The 14,127-nt window shown below is 39.9% G+C and overlaps 1 protein-coding gene across 1 annotated transcript in view; it reads left to right on the top strand.

Moving 5' to 3' along the window:
* USP14 (ubiquitin specific peptidase 14) overlaps positions 1-14,127 on the top strand; it is an 81,508-nt gene that overhangs the window by 46,119 nt on the left and 21,262 nt on the right. The window contains exons 6-11 of the mRNA XM_073631443.1: positions 1,041-1,099; positions 2,042-2,172; positions 3,576-3,656; positions 6,149-6,222; positions 11,023-11,137; positions 13,225-13,290. Of these exons, the coding sequence (XP_073487544.1) occupies positions 1,041-1,099; positions 2,042-2,172; positions 3,576-3,656; positions 6,149-6,222; positions 11,023-11,137; positions 13,225-13,290 (526 nt within the window). The remainder of the gene's footprint in view (positions 1-1,040; positions 1,100-2,041; positions 2,173-3,575; positions 3,657-6,148; positions 6,223-11,022; positions 11,138-13,224; positions 13,291-14,127) is intronic.

Here is a 14,127-nt window from a genome sequence, read left to right as displayed (position 1 = left end):
GGGTTCAGCAGCCATGATAAACCATGGTCCGTTTACAGGGTAGAGGGCAGAATCCAGCAGGATCAGCCAGGCATTTTCAGGTGATACAGGGGGCCCAATTACACAGCACAAGCATTGTGTTGTATAACATGCGTGTGTTTTGTGTTTCTTTGTTTTTTGGTAATGTTTTAATTTGCAGGGATTTCCTTACTTCCTGTTTTGGCTATTGGACAGGAAGTGAAGGGAAATCTCCCCAATGGGACCCAAATGGCAAAGAATAAACTGCCTTACTCTATCCAAAAACGGGGGAAAAAAAGTGTTGCCTATAGTTCTACTTTAAGGCTTGACATGTTATCTATTTACTCAGCACAACCTCGTCGTTTTTTTTTTTTATGTTACCAAAAACTTGGGTAGTATATTGCATTTGAGTGCCCATAAATGTAACTTTAACATTTTGGGCTTGATAAACGGTCATGTGACCTAAAATTGTGCAAGTACCACCATAGAGTGTGTGTGTGTGTGTGTGTGTGTGTGTGTGTGTGTGTGTGTGTTTGTTTGTTTGTTTGTTTGTTTTTTTTTTTTTTTTTTTTTGTGTGAAATTCAAAAAATGCATAATGTTGCAGAGTACACGGTCGATTTTGCCTTTAGTAAGTCACTCCTTTTTTGTCTTTTTTTTTTTTATTTTTTTTTTTTTTATTTTGGGTGACCAGAGAAACATCCATAAGGCCCCTTTCACACTGAGGCGCTTCTAAACTGCCAGTAAAACACTGAGCACTTTTGAAGAGCTTTCCATTCATTTCAATGGAGAGGGGCGTTTTTTCACCGCCCTGCCAGCGCACTAGGGGCCTTAGGTAGTCTTCTTGGTTGCTGAGTTTGAATTAGTTGCCTGATATTTATTTGCTGCGAGGCTATATTATATAGCAGAGGTATCCTTTTGGCTTTTTACTAAACTTGGTGTAGATGGTAAAATATTCTTCTATTGGGTCATTTTTGTTTTATTTACAATAATATTTACATGGTGTGGGTGTTTTTTTTTTTTTTTTTTTTTTCTCTCCCCCCAGCTATGCAGGTGCCTTGAGAGCTTCTGGTGAAATGGCGTCTGCTCAGTACATTACTGCAGGTTTGTGCATTTATAATTTAAAGGGAAATTACAGTTGATTTCGGTAAACTTCTTCCATTTGTGTGTGGTTTTTTTTTTTTTTTTTTTTTTTTTTTTTTTTTTTTTTTTTCTTTTCTTTAGAGATATAGATTACAGGTATGAATATTTTATACAACTTTGACCAATATAACTATGCATATAGAAAGCATGGCTGATCCTCCTGGATGTTGGAAATCAATGACAGACACCGCTACTCCAGTGATCTCCACTTGCTTTCAGATCCTGTACTGAACGGCTTCCCTGCTGCATTTTGAACTCAGGAAGTTGACTCCTTGGTGCGGCCACCATTCGGGGAATATTTTGTGAAAGATTCCAAAGTGTTCTCTGGACGAGGTGGAGTGTGAGATGTTGCTGTCACGCCTTCCCACTTCGTCCAGTCAAAAAACACTTTGCATTCTTTTATTTATATAAAATATTTTTAAAAATGAGCATTTAATACTGGATGCACCCATGATACTGGGATCACAGAGCATTGTCAAGAGAGCACAGCAGTAATTGTTTGCTTTTAAACTGTCTCTCCTTCCTTCCTCCCTTCCCTTCCCTTTCCCTTCCTTTCCCCTCCCTCCCTTTTATTTTTTTTTATTTTTTTTATTTTTATTTTTTTTCATTCAAACAATGGGTTGAACGAAAAAAAACCCTCCATCACCGTGCTATTGTATTCAGAAAGCGCAGACTCCCCTGTTTGTGCTTAAACGGATGATTTCCAGTCCATGTATACCATGCTTAAGATTGTCCTGAAATATAAAGGCATTTTTTATTAACCAATTTGCTTTGATTCTCTTGTATGTCATTCTTTAGTGGTGGTGGGCTTTTGTTCTGTAGTCTTCATGTTTCAGTACCAGGGCTGTAAAGTTTGAATTGCTAGTCTTGCATGTTACTTTAAAGTACATCATGTTTTTGCAGCCCTCAGAGATCTGTTTGAATCTATGGAGAAGACCTCTTCCAGTATCCCTCCTATCATCCTCCTCCAGTTCTTGCACATGGCCTTCCCACAGTTTGCAGAGAAAGGTGACCAGGGGCAGTACCTGCAGCAGGTAATCATTAGACTGGTGTGTGTGGTATTCCTAAAGTCCTCAGTAGGAATTTTATACAGCCATAAGGCTTTTTTATTTGTGGCAAACGCCAACACAGCCAGCACTTTTATCTTGTGGGCTGCCTAATAGAGATTAAATCCAGCAAAACCATTGACAGCTTTTATTTTGCCATGATGGAATGTGAAGCAAACATTTCTCTACTCTTAGTACATTTTAGCCATTGAGCTGGAAGTGTTGTGGCCTAGCAAGCTGGTAAATGTTTCCTTGGCAGACATGAGGAAGGGTTTCATGTGTGACATTCATGGCTATGCTGCTCAGGTCATCTTGCTTTCATGTAAAAAATCAGATGTATAAAAATCCGCCCACTCATACACCCAAAAACGCTGCGCTGATGGTAAAGACCTAAATCTGAGCTGCTGCTTAAATAATAAGTATACAATGAAAAATTGATTCACCACAAACTCGCTCCCAGTGAACTCAAAATAGCAGCGCTAAAAGCAATCCCTAATCAAAAAGTGAAATGTAGTGAAGAGTGATATGCTGATGAATCAACCTGTGTAGTGATTACATCACATCCTCACCCTTCATCATTAATGTGCATACAATGATATGCTCAAAAAATCATAAAAGAATGGTGCATATAAACCAATTAAGTGAATAACATGTCTGTGCACATACAAATATAATGTGAAAATTATAACTAAGTGAGAGTCAATGTAAATTAACTCGCAAAGAATTGTATCTATAAAGTGTGTCCACAAACAATCCAAAAGTAAAATAGTCCAAAACAAAATCCGTGACGTGTTGTGGTGCAAATCTTCTACTTAAATGAATCTTCCACCGCACCTCTGTGGCTGTGAATCCACTCCCCTTAGGCGAATACACTCACCAGCTCTTTTCGCCCACACTCTCGTGTCAGGGCCAGCAAGCTTTTATCCCACACTCACAGGGGATATGATTGCGGTGGAAGATTCATTTAAGTAGAAGATTTGCACCACAACACGTCACGGATTTTGTTTTGGACTATTTTACTTTTGGATTGTTTGTGGACACACTTTATAGATACAATTCTTTGCAAGTTAATTTACATTGACTCTCACTTAGTTATAATTTTCACATTATATTTGTATGTGCACAGACATGTTCACTTAATTGGTTTATATGCACCATTCTTTTATGATTTTTTGAGCATATCATTGTATGCACATTAATGATGAAGGGTGAGGACGTGATGTAATCACTACACAGGTTGATTCATCATCTTGCTTTCATGACTATATTGTTTTTAAACTCATGCAAGTGTATTTCTCTTGCTAAGTGGATTAATTATCTAGTTTAACTCAACCTGAGTGAAAAACGTGACAATTCCTTTATTGTTTTCATTCTTTTATCTTAATTTTCAGGATGCCAATGAATGCTGGGTACAAGTAATGAGGGTGCTACAACAGAAGTTAGAACCCATAGAAGACGACACTGACATGGAGGTAAGTACTGGAAACACACCCCAAGCTTCTAATGATGATTACTGACGAGAAGTTCTTATTTGTCAGTTGCCTAAGGGATAGCTTGAAAGGTAGACCACTACCTGTATCCTTGTCAATTTGCAGTCACTGTAAGGGGTTGTAAAGTCCAAACGTTTTTTTACCTTTTAAAAAAAGGTAAAAAAACGTTTAGGTGTAATCATTGACCCCTCAGCCCCCCTATACTTCGATCCAGTGTACTTCTGCAGATCTTTTCTCCCTTCATTTCCGGGTCTCGCTGGCTTTGCTGGGGCACCAGGAGCCATTGGATCCCAGTGCTGTCAATCAAAGCCAGTGACGAGGAAGGCGGGGGGGTGGGGCTGAGTCCCGCTGTCTATGTCAATGGACGCAGAAGAGGGACTCAAGTGCGAGCGTGCACGAGTGCCCCCATGGGAAGCGGCTTCCCATGGGGGCACTGGCCAGAGAGGAGGCGCCAGGAGCGCTGGTTGGGGACCCGAAAAGAGGAGGTTCCTGCCTGATCTGTGCGATTCTAATGTAAGTATAGACATGTTTGTTTTGGGGGGGGGGGGGGGGGTGTTTTTTTGTTTTTTTTTTTTTTATATTTACCGTTACAATCTCTTTAACCCCTATATGTCATTCTAAGAAAGCAAATGGTAATACACCAGATTAGTAGAAGGTATCTTTACCACCAGAAAATTATGTAAACTGTACACAGTTCTGCCTTGTCTCTGCTTAAATAGCAGACAGAAGTCTTGTAATGAAATCTTTGGCACCCTAGTTGTGATCTATTGAGATCTGCACAGTTTATCCTTGGAAGAATTTACAGTAGTTTGACTATGCCTGTGTTTACACTTTTGTTTTTGTGCACTGGTTGTTTTTAGAGGACAATCTAAACAGGTGTTAAAGTGTTTGTTAACCCATATATAACAAACCTTGTCGGACCCTCTATTAGAGCCTGGCATAGTACACTGCATTAGTCTTTAATAAAAACTAAGCTTGTAAATACCTATTTAGAACGATCTTCCGGCCGGTCATATGACTCGCGATCGCTGTATACCTCTATATGGCTTCTGTAGAGATCTCCCTCTGACATCAGCTGGGGAGATCACATGGCCACTCGGCCCCTCTGCTGTAGCCCTGGAAACCTGTCGAGAGTCACGTGACAGGCCTGAAGATCACACTAAATCGGTATTTACAAGGCTCCCTTTTTATAAGACTACTACAGTGTGCTATATCGGGCTATAATAGAGGGGTTGGCAGGGATCATTTAGAATTTTTTATTTTACGAAGGAACGTACGCTGACCACGGATCAGCAGCCCTGATTTTTGTGGTCAATGCAGAGAGGGGGATACAGGAAGTGGCAGGTTCGGGGAGGTTTTTGACAGTTTATGGGGGGGGGGGGTGCAGATTACACAGCACAAGCACACTGTTTTGTTTTTTTTTTTTTGGGGGGGGGGTGTTAAAGACTTTATTATGAAACAGGTAAAGAATATTGGAGTCAAATTGAGCATTTTGATTTGAATAAATGTTAAGGCAGTATTAAACCCAAAAGCAAACCTTTTATTATATTGCAGCTTACCCATTCTTAGATGTGATGGCCGCATTCGTTTCCTTTTTTAGGCTTTCAGCAAGTTTGTTTTTTGTCATATGCACAAGCTCTCCAGTAGAATGTATCGGTTTACATGGATAACACAAACCCGTTAACACTCGCAAGAGTGATTTTTAAAATGATCTTTTTATTTATTCATATGAGAACCCTTTATCCCAAAAGGGGGAAAAAAATGATTTGCTGTAACTGGTTATAAAGTGTGAGCTAGAGTTTTTTGGCTTCAATTTTGCACTGTATCTAAATATGCTAATACATTTAAACTACTAAAGTAGCTTTGTCAAAATGTTTGGTAGTTCCTCATATGCTTTTATTATCTAGTAAAACTGAAATGGAATTTTAAGATGATACTCAAGGAAGAAAATGCTTCATAACTGTTAACTAAAATATTGTATTTTAAAAGCTCAGCTAACCAAGCTTTAACTATCATTTGTAATACATTTATCAAAACAAATGTTCTCACTTCTGATAATAGTAATAGTTATGGCAAATAATCAGTGTGTTACAACTTGCCAAATTGTATGTTTAGTCATTTTTGCAGTACTCTGTGTATATGCACCTTTTAATAAAACCTATAGGGGTTGACTTACTAAAGGAAAATAGACTTAGTAAATATATTATAGTAAAGCTTTACTTTGTAAAGAATACCCAGTCAGGTGCAAGGAAAAAAAAAAAAAAACACGTTTGCTTTCAAATGATTGGATGATGGAAATCCGCTTTGCCACATTTTACTAAGCTCTGGGGAAAATTAGTGCAACTGCACTTGCAAAGCGCACGGTCAGTTTGACTTTAGTAAATTAACCCTATGGTTATTGGTAAATTATGGTTTGTGATGAATAAAGCAATGAGTGAAAGCACTAGCACTAGATAACCAATTTTATCTCTTAGACCAACTCAGGAGCTGCTGCACCAAAGAAGAAAAGCTTTATTGACCAGTTTTTTGGCATAGAATTCGAGTCAACGTATCCTTTTTATTATGTAGATTCAAGGGTTAAATAGAAAACATTGTTTGATTCGCTGATCTATGCAAAGGTGTGTAGGTAAGTATACGTAGGCATTTAGATTCTTATGCCACAGCGCATACAGGGTGTGTCCAATACCCATCAAATTAAAACTAAATTTAAAAAAATGCAGGTGAAAAGCAATCAGTCCCCCCAAAAAAAAATTCATTCCATAGTAAACGTTCTTTGTAAAAGTGCTCAATAATTCATGGATAAAGTGCTCAGCTTTGATTGATTTTTTTTTTTTTTTTTTGGGGGGGGGGGGGGGCTGATTGATCTTTCACCTGGTATATTTTTTGAATTTTAGTGTTATTTGACGGGTGTAGGACACACCATGTATGCGCTGTGGTATGATATAAATGTTTTATATAGGTGTTTTACACCTTTTGAACGGCGACTACAGAGGAGAGTTGCATGTGATTTATCACACAGCACAATTTTTTTAAATATAATTATAGGTAGACATTACTGTGGGTGTGGCTTAGAGGGCTTTGGTCTGTAAAAAGAAGAGCACAGAATGACAGTGCAAATATTGATATCCAAACTTACTTCATTGACCATATTCAAGTCAGCATAGTACATTTGAGGTTAGTATGACTTTAATGGAGGAAAGCCCCAGTTTTGCTAAATAATTGATCTATATATTTGCCATACAAGCTTTTTGTAATTTAATTAAAGACTTTATTTCAATTTCGACATTTTTAAACTAGTAGAAAGTGCAACTTTCAGGCATGGACTAATGGCATTCTATACACTGGGAAGAGAATACACAGCTCTAATTTGCTGCTTTTGTGTTACTGGCTTCCTGCTTTTTCCACAAAGAGCTTGAGACAAAAATGTCAGGCATCTCCAGCACTGTCCTTTATGTTTTCTGCAGTTTGGTAATAGTTGGGTCCATGTATGTTTGGACACAGGCACACTTTTCATACTTTTGGCTCTGTATGCCACCAGAATAAAATTTAAAAGGAAACAATCCAAATGAATCTCAAGTGCAGACTTTAAGCTTTAATACAAGTACAAATTTTAGGAACTGCAACCATTTTTATACGCAGTCCCTCCATTTTCAGGGGCTCAAATCTAATTGGAAAAATGTATATGATCATAAATACAATGTTCATTTTTAATATTTTTGTTGAGAATCATTTACTGGCAATGACTGTCTGAAATCTGGAACCTATGGACATTACCAATCACTGGGTTTCCTCCTTTCTGATGCTTTGCCAGGCTCTAACTGCAGCTGTCTTCAGTTCTTTGTGGGTCTTTCTGCCTTTAGTTTTGCATTCCGAAAGTGAAATGCATGCTTAATTGGGTTGAGATCAGGTGATTGACTCAGCCATTGCAGAATATGGCACTTCTTTACCTTCAAAAGCTCCTGGGTTGCTTTTGCAGTGTGTTTTGGATCATTGTCCATCTGTATTGTGAAGCACCATCCAATCAACTCTGCTGCATTTGGTTGAATCTGGGCTGACAGTATATCTCTAACACTGCAGAATTCATCCGGCTGCTTCTGTCACATCAATAAACACCAATGACCCAGTGCCACTGGAAGCTACGCAAGCCCATGCCATCACACTGCCTCCACCATGTTTTACAGATGACGTTGTGTGCTTTGTATCATGAGCTGTTCCAAGCCTTCTCCACACTTTTTTTTTTTTCCTCCCGTCATTCTGGTACAAAATCTTAGTTTTATCCGTCCAAAGTATGCTTTTCCAGAACTGGTCTGGCTTTTTTAGATGTTTTTTTGGCAAAGTCTAATCTGGCTTTTCTATTCTTCAGGCTTATGAATGGTTTGCGCCTTGTGGTGAACCCTCTGTATTTGCTCTCTTGAAGTCTTTTCTTGATTGTAGACTTTGACAATGCTACGCCTACCTGCTGGAGAGTGTCCTTCACTTGTCTGGATGTTCTGAATGGGTTTTTCTTTACCATAGAGAGGATCCTGCAATCCTTCACCACTGTTGTCTTCCCTGGACGTCCAGGCCTTTTTATGTTGCTGAGCTCACCAGTGCGTTCTTTTCTCCAGAATGTACCAAACTGTTGATTTGGTCACTCCTAATGTTGCTGCTAGCTTTCTGAAGGATTTGTTTAGTTTTTGAAGCCTTACAATGGCCTGTTTCACTTGCATGAACATCTCCTTTTGAACGCGTGAATGTAGGTTCACAGCAATAGGTTCCAAATGCAAATACTACACTTGGAATAATCTCCAAACCTTTTACCTGCTTAATTGAAGAAATAACAAAGGAGTAGCCCACACCTGTCCATGAAACCGCTTTTGATTCAACTGTCCAATTACTTTTGGTCCCTTGAAAAAGGGGGGATGGCTGTTCTTAAGAGCTGCAATTCCTAAACCCTTCCTCTGATTTGGATGTACATACCCTCAAATTAAACCTGAGACTGAGCACTTTCAGCTCACATTCATTTTATAACTATAATATATTTTGGGATATAACTGAAAAAAAACTAAAATTGTGCCTGTGTCCAAACATATGAACCTAACTGTATATTGGCTAAGGGTGTTGCCTAATCACAGGTATGCTGAAATATATCTACAGTGAAGTACAGAGACACTGGAAGTCTTTCAGCGTTGGATTATACTGATGTCTACAAGTTGGACACTAGTAAACAAACAAAAAAAAGGCTAGCCCAGGGTAACCCCTCCTACTATCAGAATGTCTCAGTTTTTCTGCTAGTGACCTAGGGGAGTGGGGTTTTTTTTCCAGCTCTGCTGTGTAAAAGGTTGACTGGTTTTTACTAGCACCATTTTGTTCTTGCTGTTCAACATATTTTTCTATTTTTTTTTTTTTTTTCTTTAGTCAAGACGCTTCTCTACATCCCTGCTAGAGCTGGTCTCTCCAATCGCAGCTATTGGGGACAGCCTGGCTTTTAGAGTGCTGCATCAGGACCCCGCTGGAATAGACATTGCAGGGATAACCTGTAAGTGACCTTCGGGCACTGAGTTTAACTTGGGAAGCTTTTCAGACCCAGCTAGGATAAAATAAATTTAGCTGCTGATCACTTTCTAGAGCTACTGACATTGCCTCAACGCTTGCCCTGTCCCTGTGAATGGGCCTGTCATGCCAAGCAACAGGTGCTTTTGTAGTTTGGTTACAATAAGTTGCTGGTTACCTTTTACAATTCCCTATTTCCAGCAATTTTTCACAGTGGGGGATACAAAGGACAATTTCCCACCATATAGCATTAAAGAAGCATCTCCCTGCTGCTGCTTTGCAAAAAGCAACAATAAACACTGATCTTTGATCTGTTTCTGCTTCTCGCCTACGGAGACTTTGGTCACCTGTTGTCCTGTGACTCTTACTTGCCACAGCTATCTAGGTTTTTTTAGTAAATGAGGCCTCAATACCCTGAGTCTTACGTTTTCTTACCCTACACGTGGGGAAGACCCACTGTACCAAGTCTCCAGCTCACCCTCTACTTACAGCTTTGGTGCTGTTTGCAGCATGCCCACTGATGTGGCCATTGACTGAAGCCCATTTTCCTCTGCTCCTGAGATTTTCACCACATCCATCCAGACGTCTCTTCCCAAGTCTATCTCTCTGTCACTACTTTGTTCAGAAAGACTGATTTTATTTTATTTATTTTTTTGTCATCCTGGATGGTCCCCATAATGGCACACCAGCTTCTTGTTCCACCATCTCTAGGTGGCTCAGGCACACCTATCATCCAAGCTTATGGTTTTAAGGATCAGGTTCCACCCTTGCCTGTCAAACCACAGGTTACTAGATCTGCAGGACTTTTAGCATTAGGCAACAACCTGGAAGTGACACCACACACACACACACACACCTCCAGCATTCTCGACCTCCACTAGCACTACAGGAAGCGCTGGAGTTCACCAGCACAGCGGCCAGCCTACCTCTTGGAACACAGACGCCCAGTGGGATCACCCAGGACTGCGTAACACAACAGAACTTGCATGATTATACAAAGCGTGATTTCTCCTACCTTTTGTGACTTGCCTAGTTTTTAACCATTAAAGTGTCTAATCCCGGTACACTTGGAAGTGCTGTTCCCTTTTCCTCTTGTTGCCTATAGTCTCTTCTAGCTTGTTTTGAACTGGCTGCTTCAAAGTGTTGACACCCTTTGGATTTTCTACCCAGAGAAATTTTTATACATGCCTTTATGGACTTTTGATCTGTTTCAGTATGCTTTTAAGGATAGCCTCATTTGACTTTAATGCTTCTCTAGTGTGCCAATATCTACCCCTGCTTTTAGCATTAGGCAACTGTTTCTCAGATTTGCAGGGCTGTTAACTGGCTCTCCACTTAATGGAGTACAGCCAAGGCTCGTTTGGCTGTACTTCTCCAGTGGATCACAGGAGTGCAATTCGTTCTGCACTCCTGGGACCCATTTTCAGCAGACAGCAGGCTGAAGTCCACTGTCGGCTGGCGTCACAAAGCTGGTCCAGGCTCGGGCAAGATCGCGACAATGAAGTCAGGATCCACCCAAATGCCTGGACTGGCACCCAGCTCAGCCTCTCAGTGAGCCGCTGTGCTGCAGGCGCGAAGCATCACAGCCGTGGCACGAAAAAACCCTCGTCCACTGCCTATTGCAGCATAAGGCGGGTGGCAAAAACACAGCTCGGCCAAGCATTTTTGCCGTCCTCCTACCGCATCTCTAAATGTGGCCTTAAACAGATGAACAGCTGCCTCCTCCTTGTAAAATAACAGCAAATGAGTTTACACAAGCCTCTTTAGTTTAATCACCCTTTTTTGTGAATAATGTTTTCTTTAATGGTTTCAAAAGCATGAAATGCACTGAATCTGAAGAGGAAGAAGTAACAAAAAGTAAAGAAACCCAGTTACAGCTTAGCTGTTTCATTAACCAAGAAGTAAAATATCTCTTTACTGGACTCAAGCTGGTGAGAACAATTTCATCCCTGTATTATTATTATATAAATAATTTTTTTTTTTTTTTTTTTACTATGAAATTGTAATTAAAACATAAGTTGCATGTATGCTCTGTTTACCAGCACTAACCATGTAAAAATAGTGATTTACTGTACCATCTTTACCTCCCAACTCCATGATTTGGCTTATATGCACTTTGAGCACTGGGCCTTCATAGACTTTTATGGGAATGTTTTCCAAGCAAATGTCTTTAGGATGTAAACCACACAGCAGACTAAAGCTGGCCATAGATGGATCGAACATTCGGCAAGTTCAGCAGGGACCGGACACATTTCGATCCATCGTTGGCTGTTCCTGTTCGAGATGATCTGATGAGCAATTCCTCCCAAATAGGACTATTGGCAATTTTTTTTCCAATCAGCTCATGCAGCCTGTCAGCTGGAGCACTGATCAGTGTATTCTGGTCAAGGTAATCCTGACATATAATCACGCACATAGGTTGGACTTGATGGACTTTTTTCAACCTCACCAACTATGTAACATGAGTCCCAATGTTGGGATGCAATTGCGCAACATGAAGGATTTCCCCATCCACCTCAAATGTGTGGATGGGGGCAATTTGTTCAGTTTTTTTTTTTCACTAAAAAAATCGCTATACATACCTTTTTCTGAAGCCAATCCAGTCCAGTTTCCAGCAGAGGATGCTGTGTGTGGGAGAGAACAGAGTTACTATGGGGCTTCCGTTGTATGCTACCTCTCCTGCACACTCCCACACACTTAGGCTGCCGTTGACAGCTCAGCTTGGGACCAGGCAGGAGAGTAAGGCTGCTTTCACACTCATGCGTTTTTGCTGTTTTTGCATTGCTAAAAACACAATAAAAATTTCCCTTTAAATCCTATGGGACTATGCGGGTGGAATGCATTTTGGAGTGCAAAAGTCCTGCATCTTTGGTGTGCTTTTTAAAAATGCAGCTCCCCATTGAAATAAATGGGAAAATGCTTCAAATGCGTGCATTTTATGAGTTACAGTTGCTTTTTGTTTGTAGATGTGTAAGAAAATTTTTAAACGCTCTAAAAAGTATTTGGAAAAAAAAGAAAATGCTGGAAAAGCATAAAAAAATGCATATTTTCAATGGAGCGGTGTGACAGCACATACTTTTGCACACGTACTCTAGTACAATGTGTCAACTCCAGTCGTCAAGGTGCCCCAACAGGTCATGTTTTCAGGCTTTCCCCTATTTTGCCCAGGGGATTTGATCAGTGGCACTGCCTTAGTAATTACCACAGCCGTTTTCATCTGAAAGAAATCCTGAAAACCTGACCTGTTGGGGCGCCTTGAGGACTGGCATTGAGAAACACTGCTCTAGTAGAGTATTCAGAATATAGACTGCATTTAGCTACACTTTAACTTAAAGTGGGACTAAAGTCCACAATACTTGCCTCTCCTTCTTTAATATCCCTTGCTGATGTGTGGGATGTGGAGGTCTTCATTGACTGGTTCAGGATTATGCTTTGTCATCCTGGCAGACAGGATTTGGGCCAGAATGTAAACTGAGCTGTACATGCACATCTTGGTGTATATGCTAATGAAGGCTGCAAGTAGGTTTATTTTTGATAAGTAACAATTTAAAAAAAAAAAAAATTCAAAGTTAACAAGCAAAGAACATTTCACAGGGCATTCATTGAGAATTCTACAAGACATGATTATAATAATTTACTATTTGTTATACAGCATACACTTAAACAGAGCAAAAGTATGAGATACCAGTCTTTGCAGATAAACAAAAACAAACTATGGATACAATGGCAAATATAACGATCTACAGATAGCATCCAAAACGGGTGATGAAAGGGCCACAATTGCTCCAAAATGGTGACCGTTTCTATCTAGAATGCCCTACAAAATATTACCAAGCCATCAAAAGCTCCAAAACCGTATTATGTCTTTCCGCATGCTAGGTAGGTTTATTTTATTGCATGTCCCTTCTGCAATAGAGTCTGCCTGCTCAGGTTTTTTTGACAAATGAACTAAGCAAATAGTAATTTGGAGATGGCAGAACTGTTCAGACATTGACCTGCATTATGTTTCTTTTTCTAGCGCCTTCAAGAAGAAATCACCAAACATTCACCATCACTGCAAAGAAATGCTTTATATATCAAAACTGTGAGTGCAAATATTAGATTACCCTACTTTAAAATGTGTTTTATGTTTTGGAAGATTATTAGACTATGCAAAATTGAACACAATCTCCAAGGTAGTGTCTTGACAATAGTAGTATGCTTTTAGATGCTTTTTAACACTAGATCTTTTTTTTATGTTAATGTGGGTTCTGTTTAAGCAGCCTACTGGTTGTGATTGGGCTGCCAACACACCTAAAAAGCACATAACCTTGTTTTCAACTAAGTGCATCACAACATATGGCATATGCTGTGTGATGCAATGCAGTTGCTTTGCCGGCTACTGTATAGTGCATTAGGGTGCCACTCACAATGGCATTGAACCGAAACTTTAAAAGCTGAACAGGCTGATTCAAGTTAGAATATTGGTCTTATATAGCCAACATATTAAAACATGCTTTCTTCATGTAAAATTTGTTTTTAATTTAATACGTTGGCTTGTTTACCAATGTACAGCAACTCCTAAAACCAGTTGACAAGAAATTTGAGTTAGTGGATCTGGGTTGCTAAATTAGTAATAGCACTAATTTCTTTCATGGAGGGTTTAGGTGGAATTAATAACTTTGCATTCCATCACAAGGATTTTGATTTTATAATTGCGAATTCAGTATTCAGCAGCATTTTTTTTTTTTACTCATCTTTTTGGGTCTGTTGCTAGTAATCTGCCTCTTCCTCTCCAAGGCGCCTGACGTCATTTCCCCTTGGCGCCCGTGCTCACTAGTGCTCCTGGGAGATGCTTGTCATCATTTCCCAGGAGTCACTGAGCAGCGCCAAGGGCTTTGTTGCCATCCCAACGGGGGCGGACACTTCCGACGACGACGCC

This window comes from Aquarana catesbeiana, linkage group LG05 (genome assembly GCF_042186555.1).
Source record: "Aquarana catesbeiana isolate 2022-GZ linkage group LG05, ASM4218655v1, whole genome shotgun sequence".
NCBI classification, from domain to species: Eukaryota; Metazoa; Chordata; class Amphibia; order Anura; family Ranidae; genus Aquarana; species Aquarana catesbeiana.
Note: the sequence above shows the minus strand (reverse complement) of the source record. Positions and strands in the feature narration are given on the sequence as shown.